The following is a 26,158-nucleotide window of genomic DNA, read 5'->3' as shown; positions in this document are numbered from 1 at the left end:
TTCAGATCAGCATGTATAAACTCAGTTCTTTCCTGCTTTTCTTTGGTTACTTCTCTAATTGCAGTCTAAGGGCAACAGGCAAAGGAGAGCACCACAACTTAACACTTTCAGTTCATATCAAAAGCTAACCAAGACAACTTAACCTCTTTCTCCCCCACCTTTATAAATGATAGGGATAACTTTTCTAGGATAGGATTGGAATGCATCAAACAGATGTTATTGTACCTTGCTCCTTTGAAATATATGCTTCCTGTTGCCCATATGAAATTTGCTACTCAGCTCCTAACAATGTGATAGGCTATCTATAACCTTTTTTTTAAATAATCTTTAACGGATGAGTGGGACAGGAATTCCCTATATCTTTTAGAGACCAACTGTAAAAGCAGATTCCTTCGAAATCCAGCTATTCCAGTTAATAGGACCTGGCACAGGCACTACATCTACTATCCCAGACCTTAAAAGATAATTTATAGCAGAACTTTGAATATTTCCTGGCTCAATGCATTTTTTAATATACTGGATCATTTGCATCAGTGTCTCTGTTCACCTTATAATTCATGAGTAAGTAAATTGTGGAAGGTTAACCTTTTGTATAAAAAATAGGACTTTATATGGAAGTCAATATTGGCACAGTCTGTAGAAGAACTGTGTCTTAGCTATCTGGGTGAATGTTTTGTCTGGCCTTCATTGCAATTCTTTTGGTTTTACTGGGTCTTTCTTTTCTTTCTTTCTTTTTTTTTTTTTATTTTTTTTTCCCCCTAAAGCTAAAAAAGGAATTTTAATAAACTAATGTTAAGTATAAAATTCTTTAAATTGTCAAGTCATGCTCTGGCTAGCTTTCCCCCTATAGAGTACTTTGTGCCATGGTGAACATTTATGCTTACAGCACATCCCTTCTTGAGTAATTTATAGCATTTAAAGGCTTAGATGGTCTTGTGGGCTTCTTGGTTTCTTGGTGCTTAAGTGGGCTGTTGGCTCTGTAGCAGCCATTCCAGATCTAGCAGGCAGCAGTGTGCCACTGCAGTGCTTGACTGCTACCATACTCATCCAAGGACATAACTAGCAGTATGAAAGATTTCTCCAAAGACTGATGCACACAATTAACTGAATTACTTCAACAGGGTGTAGATAGGATAGATTTAAAGTGGAACCTGTTACTGTGCCAGTGGCTGGATGAGGATCCTGCTGTGCCAGTCAAGGAGGAAGAAAATCCTTCTCTGCCAGTTCTCAATGAAGAAGTTCTTGCTGTGACAGCAGATCTAGCTCGCACGTATGATTTAATGCCCTCAATTACCATATCTTTATAATTATCACCCATGTCTGATAACTCTTGTGGAAACTATCAGGTCTTGAGCAGAGGAGCTAGGAGTCTTGTAAGAATGTAATGTCTTGAATTGATCTTTCTGTTTAATTTTTCATCACTCCGCTACTGATTGATCATTCTTTGAATAAAATGATAGCATAGCTGTATGCCAACACTTGTGATTCATTTTCACTTAGCTAATCAAAATGTTGTTTCACAAGACCCTGATGATGTTCAGGATGCCTTTTAGGAGGTATTACCTTACTTCGAGCTGGCTGACTCAGATGGTCTATTTCTTATAATGTTACCAGACCAAACCCCATGATTTATGAGGCATGCTTTCCTTTAGCAAATAGTTCTTATGGAGGTACAAAACTGTTTCACTGTGAAATTTTTCAACTAGCAAGAAATCATGGTAAATATTGCTTTTCAGTTGAAGGAACTGCAGCATCTTAGCATATCCTGGATCAATAACAGCACATTTTTTTCTTTCTCCATGAAAGTTAGGTATTAAAAGAAGATTTCTAGCCTCGCCCATACAGACCAGCCATCCATCGTTAGCTGGCCAAGCCAAGCATCTCTTTCCACTCTATCTCATGCTGAAACCATAATGCCAAGATTCAGACACTGTCTTGTTTTTAGGAGAGCTTCTTTTAGCAATGTGAAAAATGAAAACAAATTTTTTTCCCCTTCTGTAGTCATGAACCATGTTCATATTTGCAGCTGAACTTTGAAAGCACATACCCATCAGCCAGGGATGTGACTTTTCCTTTTTTATGAATGCTAGTTGCTCTTTTCACTGATGTAAAGTTAAACAGTGTAATGGATTTTGATGTTTCCAACAGCAATGAAGTGGTAAGTAAAGATCACCCTTATGAAGGCTTAAGCACTGAAGTAGGATGAAGCAGTGAGTCAGGATACTCTAATGTAGTTAAGAGACTCTGTAGTTAGAGTCTGTGTTGTAGTTCAACAAGTGTTTCGTAGGCCTGAAGGACATGGGTGAATTTTACTCAGAAAACTAAATATTTTCCTGCAGTTTTGTGTGTCCAGTATAATTATGTTCTCAAGTTTTAGCATTTTTTTTTAATATTCCATAAGTCTCAGTAGCAGTAGTACTGGGAAGATGATTGCATTGTAGCAGTGAACATTGTCTGCCTTCAGCAAAGATGAAGTTCATAAAGGACACTGAAAGCACAAAGCCCGTTAACCTCTGGTGAATGAAGGTTTGTTAGTACACTTCAAGAAAGCAATCTTTTTTCCCCTTAGGTCTTTGTACAGTACTGTATATTTTCTTTTCTAGAGAGTGAAGACACCACTGCAGTAATTTTATAACCATATCCAGCTTCAAGAAGACTGTAGAAGCACCTGGTAGGGGCAGAACTGTGATTTATTATGTCAGCCATTGACTTTCCTGTTACTTTTTAAGAAGTGAGTTAAACAGCCTCTCAAAACACTGATAGGTTTGATTTAACCATGTTTCAATGGCTGGTGTGGTCAGCAGCTGGAATGGCCACTGGATCATGGCCCACTGAGTGATCAATAATCCATTTTGGGTTTTGGTTTGTGGTTTTTTGTTTCATTTTTGATTAGCAATGTAATTATTAACATCTGAGAAAAAATGTTTCTCTAAGTCCAATGAGACCTGTATTTTCCCAAGTGTGATTACAAACATTCTCTTGTAAAATATTGCATATATGCCTTTTCACAGGTCAATATGTCGGACTTCTAACTACTTGCCTTTGCTTTCTACAGCAGTCCTTTGAGTTAGTGGTGCTTGTGCAACTCCACATGAGAGCTCCCAGTGCTCACGTGGTACCACTTCTTCCTGATGAAGCAGAACAAGTGAGCACCTGATTGACTTTTGCTATAAATGCTGACATTCTGCAGCCAAAGGGGAAAAAAAAAAAAGAAGAAGTCTTTGATACTGTTTAAAGCACACAGCCCATTTTCAGCAAGGATTTCCATTTCAAGAGATTTGTTAGTATAGCCTTGGATTAGTGTGTGCATTGAAAGCTTTACTCAGGAAGATTTTCATCCTTTGAGGCACACTCATACCAAAGCTCTTTGTTGTCCTGAATGCATGATTCTATGCTGAATAATGATATTTTAAAAAGCCTCATGCAGCCCCACTGTGGCACCTCACCAATTTCAGCCCATCTCACTGTCTCTTTTTTCCTTTTTTTTTTTTTGTAATTTCCTTTTTAGCAAAGACTTTCAGTAATTTAGAAGTTCTTCAGTGCCAGGCAACTGAATTGCTGAGATGCTGATTTAAAATAAAAAGGTATCTTATGCTGATTTTGTTTTAGAACAAGCTGACTAGCTGCAATTGAGGTTAATTGACCTTTATAATGGATACACAGGACAGTACTAAAGCTGTATACATAAACTGCAAGTTTATTTGAAAGCAAATTGTGTTAATTGACATTCATTGTGCATCTTTCTGTTGTTTATTGCTAGTTGCTCATGTGAATACTTTGTTGATATTATATATAGGGCAAGCATTTGTTTCAGATAAATAGGATTTTCAGTTGAATAGGTTTTAATTAAATGATCCTCTGTACTCCATTTGGAAGCTGTGAAGTACTGTACAGTGTGAAGCTAATCCTGTTATCTAGGATCTTATATTGTTGAATCATGTCTCACACAAATTTGTTTATTTTTGGCAAATAATGTGTAAATTCTCTGCCACTTGTGCAGGTCTTTCTCCAGAGTAAAACATCAAATTATGGTGCTGCAGAGACTGAGCTTATGTAGGAATTACAGGTAGTTGGTCTGTCTCACAGGAAAAAAACAGTGTTATAGTAAATACACATTCACTGCTCCGTTAAATGTGTAAGTCGGACTATATGCAGCTTCTCTCCTAAACATGTCTTGTTCTGCTAGACACTCAGCCATCGTCTCTTTTCATAGACCTCACTAACCACCTCTAGCACCAGTCCTATACAGCCATAGTCTTCATGCTTTTCACAACATCATACAATATTTTTGATCCCCAGACTTTCACATATGTCTACAAATTCAGCCCAAAACAGTCAGTTTTCCCATATTTTTTTCTCTACTGAATTGAAACCATAGCTGACAAAGTCACTGGTCACTCAACCACTTCGACTAATGATGGCTTTCCCTTCACTCTGAAAGCTAAATCCAAAAATCACCCCCCCCCCCAGTACCTCAGATGGAAGCCTTTTCTGGGTTACAAGGCATGTTTTGCTTAACAAAGTTAGAATGAGCAAAGATTGCTAATACATTGTCTAAAAGTAAAGCAGAACTTAAGACAGGTGGCTGTCCTGTAGGCATGTTCATGGCATTAATTGAGTGGCACAGAGCTATCAGTTACGCTTTTAGCTCCTTCTGATACTTCACTGCTGTCTTTAAATAGCCCCGTAGCTAGACAGATAGGCAAGGAAGTAAAATAAGCATTTACTGTGTAGTTTTACCGCAAAGGTATTTAAAGACAAATAACTGTTCTTCCAGTGAGTTACGTTTTATTCTAATATACTGGTGTAAAAAATGATGCTAGTCATTCACCTCTTATGTTACAGATGAGAGCAACCTTAGGAGGCAAAGGAGTTATGTAATAAACAGATTTCTTTGAAAGCGTGTAAGTTCCTCAGTTTGGCTGTATTCATTTTTCTCTAAAGTGCGTTTTCCCGACGAGTGGCTTTCTCTTCTCTTTTATTTCTTTTACATTTGCACTCTGTAAAAGTGTAAGGTTATTGCTGATAGTATTTTAAGAAGTGCTTTCCCTGGAGGATGCTTTTTTGATAGCCAGCAAGGGACTGCTCTCAAATATGATGGTAAACATTTTAGAGAGATTTGTGATATAATGTGCAACACAGGCACAACTTACAAGTACCGTTTCTTTTCACACAAAAGTGGCAAAAAAGCTGTGGCCTGATTTTCAGCTCTGGCTGACCTAACTGGTTCCATGAGCAGTCACTGGGACCTACACAGCGCACTGGGCATCCAAGCAAAACCATGTCAGGAGCATCCAGAGGGAGGTACTTCAAAAACTGAGAGAGCAGAAGCATCAGAGGCTGTCTGTTATGACAGCAGAGTATATACTGCTGTATTCAAACCCAGTTCCAAGTCACCAGGTAACTCTTAATGCTTGTATCTTAATTTGTGCTCAGGGTGGCAATGATTCACACGGTTTGGCTGCTTCTGCGGAAAATCTAAGGCTTGGGAATGATTCAGGTGGAAGTCCTCCCATGTCCTCCCTCGGCCTTATGGACAGGACTGGTAGTCAAACAGTGTCAACGAGCTTGCCCCAGTCTGTCAAAACTATCCTATGGCCGTGCATACCCTTGACTTGTCTCTTGTGTCCTAATGCTGAGTTGCGCAACATGTCTACATGGCACACAAAGGAGTTATTTCGTACGTGAATATAGAATAGCTTCAGAAACCATGACTGCAGAACAGAGACAGGTATTCCGGAAAACCTTGGTTGCACAGCTTCTAACAATGGGAAAGTAATGGAACAGTAAGAAGGGGACATCTAATCCTCATTTACTGTGAGCACAGGGGAGCCATGGAGAATCAAACTTAAAAATCTGACGTCCCTGAATGTGAATTATTTGAGTAAACCAAGGGTTTGCCATAGCCCCACTTCAGAGCACCACTGAATAGAGTGGGCATTACGTACTTAGTTGGTATGGGTAGTGGGCCTTAGGAGGTGAGGACATGTGGGCTCTGCCCAAGGAGTACATGCCTTGTGGGACACTGCCAGGTTTAAATTAAGCAGCCAAGGTACATGAACTGTTAAGCAACACCACTTGCCCTCCAGCCCTCTTGTCCCTCCTTTTTGCAGGACATCCTGGCACAGGCAGATTTTCTGAGCTCTTGCTGTCAGCAGGCAGTTCTCGTGCCCAGCAGACTGCTAGGCATGTCAGACCAAAATGGTCATCTCAGATCCCCCTTGCCTATCATGGACCTCCCACTTTTAAACTCCTTCTAGAGAATATACATTTCCTAAGAAATTCAGGTTCATGGCAATGACTGCTGTTTATTATGCATAAATGAAGTGACTGTAGTTTTAATAGCTCTGTTTCCCTGAGTGTATTATATCCCCCTCCAGTCCCTTTTGGTATGTGTTTGTAGTGGCATTTGTTGGCCTTTCCTAGACAGGAGAACCACTTTTGATGGTCATACAGTGAATAGGCAAGAGTTTTTTCTAGGGCCAAGTAAAATACAGGGCTTGACAGAATCACTGGTTGGTTTCCCGTCTGTGGTGAGGATGCTGTCTAGTGCCAGCCCTCTGGACTTTGGAGACAGCTAAGGAGCTACAGACTGATGGGTTCATTAGGTAAGAAAAGTCAGAGTTGAACTCAGTACCGCGGGTTTGGACTTATGAGAGTGGAGTAGAGGGGGAGAATCCACTCCCTTGACCCTCTGATCACACTCCTTTTGATGCAGCCGAGCACACAGTTGGCTTCCTGGGCTGCAAGTGCACACTGCTGCTCATGTTGAGCTTCTCGTCCATCAAACTTGAAATTTGGAAAAAAATAAAAAAGTTTTATTTTAGGCCCTGGAGAGCAGGATGCTGACTCCTGGGGTCTGCAGGCCAGTCAAATGGATCGCAGGGCTGCAGTCTGCCGCTGTGCTACCCTCCTTGATGGTAAAGCAGCCCGCCTCTAATGCGATGCCAGCTGTGGACAGCAGTCAAATGGGGCTGAGCACGAGGCAACGCTTCTGAAAGCGGCGTTAACTTTCAGAGGTGGCGCTTCCCTGGGGATGAGGGTGCCTGCCACCACCTGGATTTTGATTTGCATCCCCTCTGTCTTTCTGTGCTGCCAGCTCTGTGCCATCAGCCAGCGCCGGAGCCCTGGGGGGAAGTCTGCTGCAACGGCACCGCGGCCTCTGTGGCCGGGGAAAATCCCACCGCTGGAAGGCGAGCGGGGCTAGCATCGTGAGCTTCCGCTCTGCTAGTGCTGGCTGCCCTTGCATCTTTCTGCCTGCTCTGTAGCTGCATGGAGCAGAGGGCTCTTGGTTATCTCCAAATAAGAGACTTACAAACCTTACAGTCCTTAGTCATGGAGGAGGGCTAGTAAAATGGAATGGACGTGACACCACTGAGCGTGTGGCAGAGGGGAGCAGAACCTCTGCTGCTTGCTTCTCTTCCCTGTCTCATGGACTTTTTAAAGAATCCTCTAGAGTAGCTCAGATCTCCACCAGACTTTCTCCAACAGTCCCCAGAATTACCTTTTATTCAGATTACCCAGCACTAAAGCTGGTTGGAGAACTGTTGATGCTGGTACAAACAGTTTAGTCCATGATCAGTGTGATTAATGAAACCACTGAGAGATGAAAAAAGGTTGCTCTTGTAGGAAACACTCTTTTTTTTTTGTCATGTTACAAAATTTCCGCTTTCCTGTTTCTCAGAATAGCTCGAGAGAACGGAAGTTTCTCAGTTTGAGATCTAATCTGCTCTGCCTTAGCAGGAAGTTACAAATGTCTTGAACAAGCTTTCAGTTGACACATTTTTTCTGAACAAGAAGGTGTTTGGACAAAGCCTTACTGATTAGAGACAGGAGTGGTTAAATCACAGCTCAGTGCCCGTAGTTACCCTTCAGTTAACTTTACACCTCTATCCTCTTGCCACCTGCCCAAGTTATTCAGGGTTTGATTCCTGTGACAGAATAGCAGCTGATGGGGATTTTCCTCTGTTGAAAGCCTTGTCTGTCACTGTACCTAGTTACAGAGGCCTATTTACATTTGCAAACATATGCAAATAAACATTTCTCAGAGCATTTTATCATGCTACATCTCTGGTCTCTGTGGCTGTTAGTCCTTGACCCAGCTAATTTAGCTGTTTATTGTCATAATTATATTTAAAATCCCTTCAACATACTTTTACAGGCTCAGCAATCTTACAGCTGTCTAGATAGAAGCAACCTGAAGACTAAGTGCCTCTGCCACAATTGCCAAAAGATAAGCCCCTCTTAGTGGAATTCAGGCTGATTTTATTCCTTCTCTAGAATGAGATGATGCTAGAAAACAACCTGAATGCGTTATTTCAGAAGTTATTGAAGTCATATTAAGTAAAATCAGTACTTCATGTCATGACACAATACTGGTTAGAAAAGCATTAAGAAGCAAATATAGCTGCTTGATACGAGCTCTCATATACTTCCTGTCATATACTTCATCCCATCAAGGGATTCTGCATCTCCACTGTACCTGGGGTCAAATTCCCCAAAGATGACAATTGTTGCCAGTGTAAGAAGTAAGTTAAAACCAGAAACAAATCTTAGCACCACGCATTCCTGTTTATTTTCTAAACAGAGTTTATTTACTCCAAAACTTTGAAATCTTGTTAATGCAGTTTTCTAAAATTGCTATTTTTATGCTATAGCCTTCAAAGCACATCTGTGTGTTAGGAGTCTGACAGCAGTTGTTTAAGGGGTCATGAAAACTACAGAAAACATTTCCATTTGAGGGGGGAGGTGTGGGTGTTGGAAGAAGAAAAGCTTTCCATTTGTTTATGGCTTCTTCAGAAATACCCCTTTTGGGGTGGAACTTTCTGCCTTTCATCTCTTCTGAAGGTGATTTTCTTTTGAGCTGTCAGCAGTATGCGGAAAAATTTTAACGTAAATGCAAAATGCCTTAAATTACGAAAATTGTGAGCAAAGAATTTCTCTATGGATTTGATACACAGATTATTATACATGATGAAGGTGCTCAGAGGAGCTGCCATTTACTGTGGTAGTCTTAGAACAGAGCAGTCTTTTAAATGTAATGACCACATTAAAAATCAAGTAGTTTTTAAAAGGCTCAAACACATGGTTACTTTTATTATTGAATGAGGTACTCTAAAAGAAGACAGGCAATTAAAATGTGTATTCCAGTGCAAAATATACTGGGAAATGACAAGAAAATCTCATAGGAAAGACAACAGTGCACAACAGCCATATTAGCTTGTGAGTTTTGTGTACAAACAAATACTCTATTAACAAAGTTCACACCACACACAAAAGGCAAGAACTACACAAAAGATGATCATAAAAGGATAATATTGACACTGACTTTTTTTTTTTTTTTTTCTCCAAGCTTGCATTTTCTGTATGATGCTTGGGAAGAATGAGAACAGGTGTGAAAATAACAATAAAGAAATTGCATAAGCCAGTCAGATGGCTATGTTCTCTAAAAGATAATGAACACAGAGAGCTTGATTCTGATTCACACTACAGTTCTTTTGTACCTCCAGGATAAAATGCAGGAGGTAATAGTCTACGTTAGAGCCCATTTTGGAGAAGAAGGGTATGAAACAGCTTTAATATTAATGGGAATTAGCTTGGTACTTTTCAAAGTAAGATGCGAATGTATCCACCTTTTTAGTATGAGGATGTATCAGTGAAAATGCATTCTGTACAAATATCAGCAAAGCACATCTGAAAATAGAGAGTGTGATTAATACGTATATTTTTAAAATAAATATGTACAATATTTACATTTTGGACAACTCCAGAAATGAACATGTCCAGACCGTGTACCACTACCTAAACCAATTCTCTATTATTCTTATAGAAAATGCATTTGCTGTACAAATATTTATAAATACATATGTATAAAATTTTTCTTTGAAATATCTGTGGATTCACTGAAAAGCATGAGAGATTATCAGCTAACATTTAGCTATCAGGTGTCCACATATCAAACAGTGCAGAGCATCATACATCAGCCAGAAGCACATTTTCAGTGTTGAGGATATTTTGTGTTCTGCTTCTGTGCCATCGTACTGGCAAATCTGATTGTTTTTTCTGAAAATCTGCAGAAAGGCAGCCGGACTGAATCAGTTTGACTCAGTGATTGTTACTGACTGCACCATGTCAGACAGGGTTTCTGGGTCTACTTCTTCTTTACCATTATCTGAATTTTCTGATGAGATGTAGCAGCCAGAATCTCTTGGGCAGTCATTTAACTGTGATTTATCAAAGCCGTGGTGAGGGCTTAGGCTCGGCGTCTCTTGACTACCCTCGCTTTTCTGCTGTTCAACTAGAAAGAACAGAAAGAAAAAGAAAAAAATAAGTCAAATTAAGTATTCTGGGAAAGAGTTTGTGATAGCAATGTGACTGATCTTGAAACAGAAACAGAGCTGCTAATATACACGACTAGATCAGTATCTTTTGTCTACCAGAAGCAGAAACCTCAGCATCAAAGAACTAAAACTATGATTACATGAGTATAATGACATCTAAGTTGATGTTGAGGTTGGCTTTGATCCTGCAGTATGTTGGTCAGAGATGAGGCTTTGGCTCCTTTAGGCTGTCCAGAAGTGCCACACTCACCATGCATGGTCAGCATGCCCACAATAGAGATGGCAGCTTTTCCCTTTCCATGTTCATGTATTCCAGAGCCTGTTAATGCAATTAATCGTAGCCTACTGCACCTTGTTTATACCACATCAAATGATAAATGTTGTGTCTTTCGAATGTAACCCCCACCATTTTCACTCTGGGCACTGTGGAGTGAAATACAATGCACTGGTTTTCAGAAGTGCTTGGCATGAAGTTGTGGTGATCAGGTTTTCTAAAGCACTGGGACTAGGTGGCTGATGGAAACTTCCTAAGCTTAGCTTGGTATCCAAAAGGTCATTTTCCAAAACACAAAGGCCTCAGAGAAAGCTAACATACTTGAGTCCTGCTGCATGGTTTTGGAATTCTGTTCCAAAACTAAGTAGAAGCAAATTATCTTGAAAATAATTTCTCCTTGTTTAGCTGCTGTATGACTAATTTGCTCAAACTCAAAAATCTGCCAGTCAGTGAGAGTATTGACGGATCTCAAAAAAAGCTCAGCAAGCTGGTGCCTTGCACACAGGATATACAGGTATATAATGAATCTAATGTAGCTTGTGGTTAAAGTCTGTATTCGTATTTTCTGGCTGTGAAATACATGGCGTTTGTAACCAAATTTCTTGTGAAAACACGGTATAAAGTAGCAAATCTTCCTTTTTTTTTTTTTTTCTGTTATCATGCTCTTCTAACTGTATTTTTACTTTAAACTCTGGCTTGCTTTCCAAACAAATTATAAAAACCAAATCTTACAGGAAACAGATGATTTTACCCCAGATTTTAGCCCTGCAGAAAAATGGTACGGTTTTGCTTTTGCAAAGAAGTTTCCTTTATTTCACTTCACTTGTCACTCCATGGTTAAATAGCTAGCTTTGAACCTGCAGTCAGATTTAAGCTGTCTTCATTCAAGCCCAGGCAGAATGCAAGTCCCAGTACGGGGAGTATTTTATCCTTCACCAAAACCTAAATCTAGTTCAGTTCCCAGAATTATGGCATTTCTACAAAGAAAATTAATCCTGATGTTTATTTAAATTGCTGGAAGTTACAAGATTTGGTAAGATGGGAAAGATTTAATATTATTTTTTAAAATTTTGTGTTCTATCATATAATAAAGAATAAATTAGAAATAAAAAAATTCAATGTTTCAGTCTGAATGAAAATATTGAAATGGAACAGCAGGAGAGTCAGTACTCTTCTTCATTGTGTGAGATATCAATGAACTTTTATTTCACAAACCATTTTGATATATTGACAAACATATTTAGGTCTTGATGGAAACGTGTATTGGTTTGGACTGATTAAATCTGTTTAACATTTTCTAACTTTCAGTTGTCTAATTAAGTCAATAAACTAATCTGTTTTTTGAAGAAAAGAATCCAAGGTCTCAACTTATTTTTCCAGTAAGTTTATAGGCATAACTTGATGTATTAAAGAAAAAAAAGATTACTTTATATACTTGCTCCCAAATAAATTAATGGTTAATTGCACTTGCATGAAAGAGTACCCCATTCAGCAGATTTAATTGCTATCTGTGGTAGTTCGATCTCCTCACAGAACACAGTTTATCATGTCAAATGTTATCTTTCTTTGCAGGGAAAATATTTGACCATGTAAGGTCCAATTGATTTCTGATTTAAGTCAGGAAAGAATTACAAAAGGCATTACACCAGTGAAGGTATTACTGCCGCTATTAGAAGCAACAGAAGTAGTTTAGCACCAATAACAGCAGATGCCCCAGTAAAGCCTTGTCTGAACTGTGTCCTCAGCTCCTTGCACCCATCCCACTGGTGCCAAGATAAAGCAGGTCTCACTTGCTGTGAGCTAACAGCTCAGTCAGTGTCTGGGTGAAGTCCCCTGGTATATCTGCAGGCAGGGATCCCCTGCCCTCCGCTGTAATCCTCTCATCTGCCTAATGCTGCTTGCTGGTACTTTTATCAGCTTCTCCAGCATCATCTGCTGCCCTGGCAAGCAGTGACCTAAAAAGTGTTAATCCTGTTTACATTTTCAAGGTCAAAGAGGAACCCCTATTCACTTTGTTTGTTTTACAAAGAAAAGAAGACCAAGTAGCTAGTGGATGAGAAAGAAAATGCGTGTTCAGTCAGTGTATTAGTGCCCTGTAACTAAGTTATGACATTCTGAGTACTTCCTGTGTGAAAAAAAGATCCTAAATGCTTTTGTAGAGATTTCTTTGCCTTGTGTATTTTAGGGAAAAAGACATAGCAAGCCTGGAACTGAGATTTATTTAAAATCTGAATTTAGGTCAGTTAGGAGAATCAGAAATTTCTATTTAGGAAACATGCAGAAATGTAAAGCTTCTGTCTCTTCCCATTACACTACAGGATTTTTTACAGGAAAAAATGGAAAAAATATTCAGGTGTGTGAGACAGTAACAATGTTTTATTTTCTATTTTTCATTCTGAGCAGAAAAAGTAGAAACTCCGCCCCCCCCCCCCCCCCCCCCCCCGCCCTCCCGGAATTTAAAAAGACAAGACTGAAAGCAAACTCTGGCATTTTCCTCCTTTAAAGGAGACTTAAATATTATGTAGTAACAACTAAACTACGTGAACAGGATACTGAGTATTATAAATATCTGTAGTGTGCAGCTTTAGAAGTTGCTTCTCAAGAAAAGAAACTAAGTTTTTTTTTTTTTTTACCCCTTTTTAGCTTTTGGCTCTTACATCCAGTTCTACTTAGTTCCTTCTTTTTAACACATACATGTTCAAGTTCCACATAAATAAAGGTATGTTTGCTGTCTTAATCTTTGTGACATCAGAAGAAAGATACAATGCACAGGAAACAGGAACTGATAAAATTAAACTGATGTGAGATATTGCAGAATCACCAGAAATAACTATCTTATCAACATATGGAAGTCCTATCATTTTTCTACAGTAAAGCAGTCTCACATAAGATAAATAGCTTTCAGTCACTATTGTCTGTGATACGGCTAGAGCAGCCCAAGATATGCATCGTTTTGACACATTTATTCTAATACTACTTTAGTAGTATTAGGTGATAGGATTATATCCAGGCATCTGAAAAAATGTGAGGCCTTTAGTCTTGTTAATAGATGTGTGATGCATCTTCCTCACTATTTAGATCTTGAAAATGAATATTTGTTATTCATTGACATAGATGTGCGTGACATGCATGGATAGATCTCTTTGTGGATAGATCTTCCTGTGCGGTAATGTCAGTTCAAACCAGACGAGTGGCAGGAGGCTTGGATTTTGTCTTGGATAAAAAGAAGCTCACCCAGCAGCCAGCCGTACTTCACAAGTGTGCTGTCTGAGAGTTTGCCTTCATGAGTTTTCCTCAGAAGGAGAACTGGGCTAGGGGCACGATGCTTTAGGCTGAGTCACTTGTGTGGCTTCCTGGAAGGTGCAGAGGTGACGTGCACGGTACAGTAGCTAACTAGAACAAAGTGCATCTTCATGGCTGAACTTAGACCCAGCTACATATGAAGGCTATGTATCAACTGCAGTGCCTGTACCAGTTAGACCACCTAAGTGTTAAAATTAGATGAAAACTCACAAAGCACAAAACTCAGAAAGGATCACTTTGAAGCAGCAAATGGTGATACTCCTTGAAAAAGAAGCAGAGAAACCTGCAGTGGTTCTGAATGCACATGGAATACTTTGGGGACTCAAAGGTGTAAAGCTTTTGTGGGTATTTACAGACATGCAGCTTAAAAAAATTGCACTTGCTGAAGTAAGTGGCAGAGCTTTTCTGGGAGGATTACTGAACTGGTGTGAGAAGAGAGTCTATGGTGAAGACAGAAATGAGAAGTTTCTTTTTTCTCTAAAATCTGGAAGCAAACAGATGTGCCTGAGAAAAGGTGAAAAAATGCTAATACTCATGCAAGGATGAGCTTCCTTGAGAAACCTGAAAGTTTTATGTCCAGGTAGCCTTTGAGCACCATTTGACCTTGACATGACACTGTGTAATCCCATGTGCATAAAGGGACTGCCCAGTGTAAAATGGTACTCCTGATGTTATGTCCTCACATGAAGAATGCAACTGAGAACTGAAAGTCATGTCCCCACCTATGTACTATCTTGCTATCCAAGTAACATAAATAAGGAACAAACTTTACTTGGTACTGGCAGTGGGATTAAGAATATAATATGGCCTTTAAATATGAAAAGTAATATAAGGAAGTGGAATTTGGGAGGTAAGCATAAAATATTATTCACCAAATTGCACATATGCACCATTTTTTTTAATATAAAATGAACTGTATCCAGTGAAGTCTAATTCTTCTTAAACTCAGCATAGCTTCAGGCTAATATAATCCGTTGGACTTCAGGAATAAACCTCTTGCCTCACATCATCAATGTGAGAAGAGAATCAAGGCTATTTTGCACACACAAAAACGTGTGTCCGGGGAAACGGTCAACAAAAAAGTTCCAAACTTCTTTTATTACTTTATTCATTAACCATCCAGCAACCACTTCACTTTAAAAATAGCATCCTACAAAAGCACAGACATCCATCTCCTGTCTAGAAGCCATCTGGGAGAAGAATGGAAAGCTATTAAGAAATACTTTATGAAAAAGAGCTTTTTTTTCCCCTCCTCAGCCATGAATTTATGGAAACCAATCATTTTGTCCCCAGTATATGGGTCTCATCAACTTAATTACAGAAAATCTAAAAAGAGATCTGGAAACAATGGGGGAAGGTCATGAGGAGCTTACAAGACCTTGCAGTTCTGGAATAACCTCGCTATGTGAAGTGCTTGAAGATGGTGAATTTGGCCTGGACTCCCAGGAAAGGTAGAAAGGAGATAGTGCAGTACCAGGAAGCAAAATCTGCTTAATAACACCATGTAGTAGTATTTGCTAAATAAAACTTACTTTTTAATTTCTAGTATAACATGGGTAAAGTTTTTCCTTTCAAAATTAATTCAGGTCTAAATCAAATGCAAGATGAAAAAATTGTCACTGCCAGAAATCCTAGATTTTGGACATCTTTAAGAAGCATGTAATGTGAAAACTATGGCTGCAGGTCTTTTGGTTAGAAAGCTCAGTAACTGTTTATTCTGCAACATGAATTAGGTAGTCACAAGTATGCAGCATGAAGAACTCAATTTGTATAACATCCAATATATGGCAAGAAAAAGCCAAGGGAAGAAAAAGAAAATAAAAGCCCTGCAAAAACATCTAGACATTTCACAGTATCAGATATCACATTAAAGGAACATTAAATCTTGTTTTACTACATTTGCAATAGGATCTAGTTCATTTTACTAGATGTTCTAGCATGCTTGGCTGTTCTGAATAATAGTGGAGTCACAAAAACTCAGAAACCCTTGTATTTCAACTCCATACCATACCTGAGACTCCATGCATTAATCAAACGCATGCTTCGTGGAAGCACAAGTGTAATGCAAAGACATGGAAGTCTTCCAAACTGTGAGAAATATGGGCTTAGAACAGTAAATGTGACCTATGGACTTAGTGTATTTTTTCACAAAACTTATAAAAAGAGTGAACTTTTACCTGGAAAAGTGCTGAATTTATATCTAGAATACTCCTGGCCAGTAAGCAGACTACCTTGTAGCTGTGGGTAATTCTGCTGCTCACTTCTGAGCAATGCAGAAAATCAATTTTAATTAAAAAATCATTTATGCTGGACTGAGTCATGCCCATTTAAGAAAACCCCCCAAAACTCTGATGTAGGAAAGTTCAGATGTAGAAGTCACTTGCAAAGTTGCGCCCAGCTCTTTCAGCCCAATTTTCCAATTGTATTGACAGAAGGACAGAGGTCAAATGATTGGGATGAAGTCAAACATGCTGAGTTTATCCCCAAGATCATCTTGACTCCCCGTCTTTCATTGTAATGACTTAACAGATAGCTTCTATCAATTTTAGTCTTTAGTATCTTCCTTTTTAGAGGAGTTGTTAAATTCTGTTCTGTCCCTACTAGTCATGTGACAAATGCTATGAACCTTTGACAACCAGACAAGGCAAGGATTTCAATTAGTCCTGATTCAAGACAGTATCCCAAACCAGGAAAGCATTTATATTGCGGCTTACCTTAAAATATACATGAGTCCTATGAAACTCCATTACATGAATGCTTACAGTTAGCATGCTATATAAAGATGTCTTGCTTATAGTTGGCATGGTACATAAAGATGCCTTGGTTCTGCTTCCTGTGAGTATTCATAAATTCTGGGAATACAGTTTTATTGAATTTGAATACTGTAAAGATTGGCTATACCTATCTAATACCTATCTAAGGTGGATGTGAAGCAAACACTAATTTAATCTCTTGATCTAAGAGTACAGTGTCACCACTGATTTTGAAGAAGGGTCCATTTCATAAGATTTAATGTTATTATATCCAGATCCATTATAAGAATTGAAACTATTAGACTACCATACAGAAAATAGCAGGGACATTATTTTGCCTGGAAAAATGTTTTACTCCCATGCTGCCAATTTGGAAGAGCCCTTATTTGGATAATTAAGGTAAATTTATAATTTTCAGTGTAAGGGACATGTAAGGACCTTGTTAGGTTTGGTTCTTGCACAGGTGTACACTGAATATTAAGTGTTCACACTTCCAGAAAAAAACCCCACCTTGATATTATCTTCTGAAAGGGTTCGGTGTCCAAGGCTGCTTGCTATGTTTTTTGTTACACAAGGAATATAAATAGCAAACCGTATCCTTACTACAAAATAGTTTGACACTCAATTGGTCTGTTATAAAAAACATGTTTTTGTTTTGGTTTTCACACAGATGCAAGACTCAAAATTACAGTCTAACATTTTGAATTAACTTGAATTAACTTTTTTTTGTGTTCAAATATTGATAAACATATACAATAAAAGGTGCAGAAAGTGCAGCAAGACTAGTTAAAAAGAAGTATACATAAGTATATTCAGTTTAAGGGCAAATTAGAGAAACAAACATATTTTCAGCTGACTTCCAGCTACATCCCTGCAATACAATTCTTTGAATATGTAACCCTTTTTTTCCTGTATTCACTCTTTCAACCACTACTTCTACATAGACAGCCCTTCTAGAGTCCTTTTCTAGCCTGTCATCTCACAAAGCTATAGTCCAGAAAGAACGACTGAACCTAGTGGGTGAAAAAAAGCCTTTTTAAAAGTCTCTCCAACATGTTTGCAAGAACCTTACCTTCTCTGGAAGCTGAATAAGAACAGGAAAGCCTGCATGTACAAATGGGGTCCCAAAAAAGCACAAACATACAGTAAAATACAAGGTCAGCAAAGTCATAAAGAGGAAGATTAGAGAACATCTGCAGGAAAAGCTGAATGGATGAGGCAGCCAAAGTCATGCTTACAAACCTGGATATATTTATGTACTGAAGCACATAAGTATATATATGCATGCAGGTATGTTCATGCATACATATGTACGTGTGCTGAAGGGAGAATCGGAAAGCTATCCCCTACTGAGGAGACAAAAAGTGGAAACCTGACAAGAATTAGTATTAAAATATCCCAGGAAGACTTTGCTTTTCCAGCTCTCCTTTTCTTTCTTCCAGATGTCTCTCAGTTGCTAGCGCTCATTTGATGAAATGACTGCTTAGCATATACATGAATATTAATAAAGAAAAAAAACAATTCCTGTTTTGGCTGAGTGTCTAATTAAGTAGATGCTTAGCTGTAGGTTCTAGGAATTTGACATAAATTATTTAAAATTGGAACTCAGGCTGGTAATATCATTCAAATACCATGAGAACGGTATTTTCTATTCTGTGTCCTAGCTTTTCCACTCCCAATGAAAGCAAAAAGTGAAGAAAACTTAATGGTGGGCAATACACATATGTACAGACATGCTGTGCAATCAGCTTTCGGAAGCTTAAAAAAACTGGAGTCAGAGTCATTTTAAGAAAAGAATGCAAACCATCTATTAGTATATGGTTTTGGTTTGTTTTTTTTTTTTCTTAATTTTCAGTCCTTCCTACAAAAGAAACTGATTTGGATAAGGATTTAAGTGTAGGAAGGATTGGGGGAAAGAAAAACTATTTTTCTGAAGAGTATTGTTTAGAAAAATTAAAGAAAACTCTACCACAGTTACTTTGAATAAGCTCTATTTTGGTTAAGATACTAGCACAGAGTTTGGGAAGTTTTGTTTTCTGCTCTTGCACAGACCTTCTGACTTTTGAGAAGTCGCTTACTCTCTTTGGGGGTTGGGTCTCCAGCTATAAATAGGGCTGCTCTTAAGCTATAGTTGCTACCAGTCTCTAGTGTAGGGCCTATAAATAAGAAATTTTAGATCATTCATGTATTATTAGTACAGTAATCATACACATCTAGAAGAGATGTACAGTTTATCTGAACACATAAGAAAATTGTCTGACTCCATGTATCATATTTAAAAGAATAATACAGTGTGAGAATCACTATTTCTTTAAATGTGTTTCTTCAGTTAAAACTTGCACATGCTTCAACACTTACTGTCATAGTCCTGTAGATTTTCAATTGCCAATAACAGTCTTGCTCTGTCTTCTGGGTTTGAAATATTTAATTCAATCAGGTGGCTCTCCTGTAGATACTTTAAGTCTTCTAGAGTTTCATAGCCGTTTAGCAAGAGAGTCGAGGCATATTCCTACAAAAAGCAAGCAAATCCTCTCATGTGAATAAACACTATGTTTAGTAGAGGTATAGGCACAATTTCTCTTTTACTTTTTTTGTCAGGTTGAAATGGACTCCATTCTCCAGTCTGACTGACCACCTTTGGCATAAAAACAGAGCCGGAGATCAAGAGAAGATAGAGGTGGAAATACCTGGGGGTAGCATCCCAGCATCTGTGCCTGAGTTGTCAAGCAGAGTCCAGCAGCAAATTGGACCAGGACAGAGCTCTGCCAGAAATTATTTACTCTGTTGAGTGTCTGGACCTTTGTGGATCAACCCCTGAGTGCCTCCCATACTGAGTCCAGGAGGACCTCTGAGGAGGAGTGTGCTCTGCCTCTACACAGAAGGAACCCCTTGATATAAGCAAGAGTGAGAAGCTGAGGAGCCCTCAGCCATGCTGTATCACACATGGTCCCCCTTGAGCTGTGTGTTGATGCAATATGAAACTCCAGGAAATGAGTGTTTGCATCAGCACCAAAATAATAATAAGCAGTATTAAAAATGTTACCTGTAAACCTTAACACTCAGTCAAGAACTAGGATTGCAGAGAGAGAGGCGCAACACGCATAGTGCAAAAGGACTGTTGCTCCCTAAAGATCATGAGAAATTAGAAACCCATATTCTAAATGTTGGCACTGGAGTCAGACTGCAGTCCTGTCCTTGAGGTTTCTGCAGCCACACACCTCCTACGCTTAGGCACACAGCTGCAGTCAGGTTATGGTGACTTGTCAAGTCACTACTGTGCCTCTTTGTGTGGAGCCTCTTAGCCCAACCAAATGATGTGGTAAAATGCAGTTCTAAAAGCCACTCACATCACATAAAATACAGACACGAAGCTGCTTTGCTGACATCAAAACTGCTGAACCTGTCTTTCTACTTCTGCCTGTAAATGACATCCAAACCCAAGTGCACAGAAATGAAATGCTTCAAATACAGCTGGGAAACACATTGGCTGACCTGCAGGTGGACACAATCCAGGAGCTCCTGCAACGTTTTAGGCTTGTTCCTTTTGCTCCCTCTATGTGGCTTTATCTTTCTGGGAGCAGCTTCCTCTTCCAAGATAATATCCACATAAATGAACTTGAAGTTTCCCACTTTGTTGTTCAGCATGCCCGTCCATATACCCATGGGGGTTTTACAGATGATATCTATAATATCTCCTTTCTAGAACAATAAAAAAAAGCACACCACTGCTTACACATCTGGTTTGTTAGATGTAGCTTTTCCTCTCTGGACCAGCACCAGCACAGGCAGCATAGAAACTTAACGAGGCAGTGCAAAATAACTTTTAAAAATTACCTAGATTTAGATCCTTTTCTTTCATAAAATCACAGTAAAATCATTATAGAAAACGGAGTTGGTCATTATCTCCAAACCTTTGTGAAGCCCCTCTAACCATTTTTGTGCTCCACTTTGTCCCTGAAAAGGCACAGGGTTGCATTAGCAATCAACTTTTGCCATGGATAGTAGGCATAGCTTTGGCAAAGTACAAGGGAACACTGTGAGGTTAATTTCCAATATGCGCCAAAACATTTACACAATAATCTTATTTTCCAGCCTCTCAAATGTCTTCAGAAACTGAGAGGTGAGCTATGTGAAAAGTGGACTCTTACCCATTTTACAGTAAAAAACACTGGCTACATTTCTCAATATTTTGAGAAATCAATATTTTCCTGTCTATCCTTCCCAAACGACTGACAAATTTTTCCACTATTATTAACACAATTAACTGAGACAGTGGAAGGGGTCTTAGCAGGCAGGTTTAAAGGCTTCAGCTCTCCACACTTGTGCATTCACCCACAAATGTGAATGTGAAAAAGGGTGACAACACAGCTACTTCAAGAGGGCTTTTTGGTAAAGGTGTTCACAGCCATGCTGTGGGAACCAAGATCGCAGGTCAGCAAAACAGCTGCTCTGAGTAATTCTCATAGTGAAAAGGCTCACTTGTAAAGGATAATACCTACACAGCTTGCTTCCATGACCTCAGAATCGAGTCCTGTCTTCTGGGCAGGCACCTCAGAACTTATGAAAGTGTGGGAAGTCTTTAAATAATTACCCGACAAATCCCCATGTGCACACTTCATTTGGTGTTCTGCTACAAAGTTAAAAATCAAACTCAGATTGCAAAAAATATCTGTCAACGATTCCAAGACTTTCAAATCTTTTCTGGTCTAGTCAAGAAACCGCAAGTAAAGTGGTCACTCTAGTTTTGGTACAAACCCAAGTATGAAATTCACTGTGTTCCTGTGACCTGGTTTTCTTAGCATATGGAGCTCAGAGCTATGAGCTTTACAAGCACACATGTTATTCTACTCACGGAGGCTCAGAAACTTCAGATGTGGATGCAGGTCAGGATTAAGGCAGTGGCTCTCAGCCAGGCTGCAGATGCACTTTGAATTCAGATTCAGGGTACTGAAATTTTGTAAGATAAATTTAGGGGATTTCAACCCTAAGTAATAGGGGTATAACTCTAAAATATACAGCCCAGTGACTAATAAAGGAATCTATGTGAAGCAGCAGACATTTGCCGTTTCATGACCAGTTAAACTGTTTTGAAAGAAATGCCCTAGGTGTGGGTGGAAGTGGAGGGCAAGAAGTGAAGACTGCAAGTGCTAGCAGAGCAATGGCTGTGACGTGGGCCATAGAGGAGGAGAGGAAGACTGCAGTGAGATACAGATAAAGATTTTGACAAAAAGAAAAGGCTGTGAAGGAGAAGAAAAGATGCTGAAGTGTAAATATAATCTGGATATGAATGCGTGTACAAAGAAGGAAAAGAAGTCTAATTACACTCATGAGTAGTATGATGTATGATGATACTGTATCTATGAGTGCATGGAAGGAGAAGAAAATGGCTGGGAAGTTTGATTGATCTTCAACTGGGCTGACATGTGGAGCTCCTTTCTCACTTACACAGCCTGGCCATCCCTGCAATATTGCCATAGCCAGGGAAAATTTGTAGTTCTAAGGTATGCTTAAAGAAAGGCTTATTGGAAAGGCAAAGTGTTCCCATTTAAGACAATGGATGCCACCGAGCTTTTCATATATCCTGGTTGTGACTGAAAGAGCTGGGAAGGCAAGTTCATATCCCAGGAGACAGGTTTTCTTACTCCAGAGTAGTATATTCCCATATACCATGTATTTGAGAAAAGCTGTGGTACCCACTAGATATCACCCTGAGGTACTTATCTGGAGCCTATACCTTAAAAAGCCTTTGTCAGCAGCCAGCTTCACAAGACTGTCTGAACTAAGTCCTTATAGAAGCATGACAAAACCGGACTGGTCTTGCTTTTAGAAAGTTACATGTGCTTTACAGTTAAAAACGTATTAGCAAACATACTCTTTACATGTAAGGAATGCCCCCTGCCATTCTTACTGGGAAAAAAGAAATCCTGGAGGTTGTCTTACCTTGATTTTCAGAGAGTCGGTGTCATAAGGACTTGGTGTGAAGTCTGTGTGAACTTTGGCTCGACCGCAGAAGGGCCCACTGTAAGGGACTTCATCATCAAACCGGAGGCTGTCCCTATTGCTTGTTCCATCTGAGCAGCTAGTCACCCCACCTTAAAGAGAATGAATTTTAGTTATCTCCTGCAGCACATGCCCAGACATGCAATTCTGCACAGCAGCCGAGAGGAGAGTGTTCAAAAGCACAGAATTAGTGTAGTCTGTGTGGGTTTGACACATTCCAGGAAAAATACATTCAATAAGATCATACTACAAGAGATCAAAGAAAACAGGTAGGAGATCTTTTATTAACATATTCCCTACAATAGTCTTTTTTCTGGTGATGATACTAATAGAGTACACATTTTACTTACAGACTTTTTGAAATATCACCTCTGCAGATTAATAAAGTGTACTCTAAAAGTGCAATTTAGGGAATTAATTCTGCTGAACTTCTGTTTATTCAGAGAAATGAAAACAAGTACTGTAGAAGTTATTTTATTTCATTACAGAGCTAGCTGAAACATCAAAGGAACCTGCATTGCAGAGGGAAATTTTAATCTTATCAACATTTCTGCCTGTCATTTTATCCAAGTTGAGCAATAAAATATCAGCAGAGTAATTCAAGCAAATTTGAGCAAGCTCTGCAAGATCCCATCCAAATATGTTTTTAGATAAGAGCAGCAGAGTGTTGGAAGTAAACTCCTATATACAATTTTCACAAATCACATCACAGAAAATGATCATAAAAATGGTTTTGTTTGAGGTGATTGCTTAAGTGCACAGCTCCATCTCAGGGCCAGATTAACTACTAAGCGCAAACAGTCTGGACCGCAGCTCTAGTCCCCACTTAGGGCTGGTAGATGCCTGCAGTGATGGCCCAGCAATGTCACCATGGACAGCTGTGGCCTGCTGCCCAGCAAATGTCCACAGCAGAGCCGGGGATAGAGAAGTGGAGGCAAACTCCATTTCTCATCAAAGATCCATTTGCTCTCTGACTGAGATGACCCTGTTGGGGGAGGGTTTTCAGTGGGTTTGTGGGGAAGCACACTGTGTCTCTGAATCATGACCTGAAGTTGCAGGTCAGGCCCCCATCACCCACCATCTCAGGGAGACCTCTCACTCTGTCTGCCTCACATCTGCAGGGCAAAGGATGAACTCACAGGCACTGCTCCCAGAGAGGATGTTTGTGTGGCTGCTCCTGGTGACTGGGAGCCAGCACTTTAGCAGTGATAACCCCCCAAAACTTATGGCATATATATGAGCAACATACCCCCTAATCCATGTTATTTTTTTTTTTTAGCTTTTTTTTTTTTTTTTCTTCAGTTAATATTTCCATTCTTAAAAAAACTCAGCTTATTTCTGGAGATTGGCAATCTACCCTACCTGCCACCCATTTAATCAAATCATGCTTTTGTCTGCCAGACTGAAGAACTCTCTACCATTACATTTTTAATCACCAGCTCTGATAACTCAGTCTTAAACAATAACAGTATTGATCCAGTGGCTGAATAAGAAGTATGGATATCTTGTACTTACTAGATGAGCTCTGGCCACTGTTCAGACTATAGAGACTTTCCATAGAGTCGCTGGCTTTTAGAGAGACCTTCTCAGTGTGTATTCCACCACCAGGATCACTGTCATCTTTTCCTTCTTCATTCTTTAACACAAAAGTCATAAGTTCACCATCAAGAGATATATTTTAGATATTTGGCTTTTTCTTTTAAATTGTCATTGGAGATTAACTCATCATTACGCTTTATTAAGAACCACTCTACGAGTAAAAGCATTTTAGAAGTTCATGCATCCTTGGAACTAAGGATGCCCAGCACCACCTCTAGCTCTTTGTGACCTTGGAGAAATCACCTGCCTCCCCTTTTCCCCTCTCATTTCATTCCACTCTCACTTACACAGCTAAACTGACTCTTTGTCTCAGAAGACTCCAATATACCACAGCAGAAACAAAGGCTGTCTGTGAATGGGAAATTTGCAAGTAACCAGATAAGGTATTTTTTCTGATTGTCTCAGAGGAGGAAATATAAAGTTTAAGTAAGTCTGAAAGCACATGGTGAAGTGCTAGCTGATGTTGTGTGTTGAACTTCGGAAAATCAGAGGCTTTTGACAGTAGGCTGGCACCTCAGCCAGGGTGTTTCAGAGACAGCTTGCACACAGACAGCTTGCAGAGTAAGCCATTGGCATGCTCTAGCACCATGCTCACCACGTTGCCCAACCTACACATTGGCTTCAAAATCTAGTGCATTTCAGAATTAACAGATGCATGTTTCTCTCACAAAATCTAATAGTGTAAGAGAATGGCCCGTGAGTTTGTAACATTAAATCACACTTCAGGAATCACAGCATATTCAAAACAATAAGATCCGTATTTTCAGTTGCAGGTAACTTAAGGCATGATGTAACAATGAAATGAAATAATAATGAGATTTCAAAGGCAGAATTTCTCAGTAGATTTCATCACATTGTCAGTTTGTGTGATATCCTCATACCACTGAAACATTCTGTAGTATTTGAAATGTTACGTTAATATTTTGGGAAATATTATTTACTCATCAGTTGGCTGATGAAATCAAGCAAAGACGGCAGTGCATGTATGAAATAGAGACCCATACAGGTACATCTAAGGCATAGCATTGAAATGAAAGACTATGTTGGTTTTCAACAAGGGCAGTGTTTGTTACACCAGTCAGCAGTATAAGCCATAGATTAATCAGTGAGCCAGTACTGATTGTCATCATCTCCTGCAGGAATGAAGATCATGCTACATGTGTGTCCAACCAGACAATTTATTGACTTTCTGTCATGTGAATCAATGTTTTAAATGTGCAGAAGGTAAGTGTTGGAATTTTGATTTTTCCTATAATAAAAAAAAAGTGGATTGCAACCTCTTAAATTTTAGTAAAAAATGGAAAGTAATGGAATAGGAGTCCTTGTCTTTGGCCTCCAATAACTGCTCAAATATATCCTGTGGAACACTGTTTTCTACTTGTGAAGTTTCTATTTACTTTCCCAGTTTATTAGATATTGACATGTGTGTGAGATAGGATGCAGACTAGCTAGATTTTTTTAGGATGATTAAGTATGACAAGTCCTTTTTCCTTCTGTTTTTCTAACATTTGGAACTCACTGACACAACATATTGAGAAAACAGGGTTTGCAGTGTGTGAAATATTTTTTTATGTTTAATAAAGATAAGCTCACTAAGATTAGATAAGGTAAAAGCCGATAAGGCATATGAGTTGTCATGCTCTAGGATGCTAGCTGACCTCTACAAAATGGACTTTGGAAGTAATTCTTGTATTGAAACATAAATTCTTCTAATGAAGCATTTGGTCAAGGATCAGATTAACAGTGGTGTTCATCCATTATTCCCTTGTGTCCCTATCAGGAGATTTTTTTTGTGGTGCTTATAGAAGTGCTCCTTGATGAAAAAGCAGAATTAAATGATGTAAACCTCCTATGTTTATGTCCTCTTAACTCTATCTTGGTCCCTTACT

The 26,158-nt window shown here is 39.1% G+C and overlaps 1 protein-coding gene across 3 annotated transcripts in view; it reads right to left on the bottom strand.

Annotated features, from left to right (window-relative positions):
• Window positions 1–9,061: 9,061 nt before the first annotated feature.
• SAMSN1 (SAM domain, SH3 domain and nuclear localization signals 1) overlaps window positions 9,062–26,158 on the bottom strand; it is a 155,440-nt gene continuing 138,343 nt past the window's right edge. For all 3 annotated transcript variants that reach the window (XM_057413025.1, XM_057413024.1, XM_057413026.1), the window contains 5 exons: window positions 24,186–24,306; window positions 22,611–22,762; window positions 20,163–20,369; window positions 19,029–19,179; window positions 9,062–10,297 (listed from right to left, as the gene is read on the bottom strand). In XM_057413025.1, the coding sequence (XP_057269008.1) occupies window positions 10,095–10,297; window positions 19,029–19,179; window positions 20,163–20,369; window positions 22,611–22,762; window positions 24,186–24,306 (834 nt within the window). In that variant the 3' untranslated portion in view covers window positions 9,062–10,094. The remainder of the gene's footprint in view (window positions 10,298–19,028; window positions 19,180–20,162; window positions 20,370–22,610; window positions 22,763–24,185; window positions 24,307–26,158) is intronic.

Source organism: Pezoporus wallicus, unplaced genomic scaffold, assembly GCF_028554395.1.
Source record: "Pezoporus wallicus isolate ANWC-B61680 ecotype Strahan unplaced genomic scaffold, APGP_CSIRO_Pwel_v1 contig_6484, whole genome shotgun sequence".
Lineage (NCBI taxonomy): Eukaryota > Metazoa > Chordata > Aves > Psittaciformes > Psittacidae > Pezoporus > Pezoporus wallicus.
Note: the sequence above shows the minus strand (reverse complement) of the source record. Positions and strands in the feature narration are given on the sequence as shown.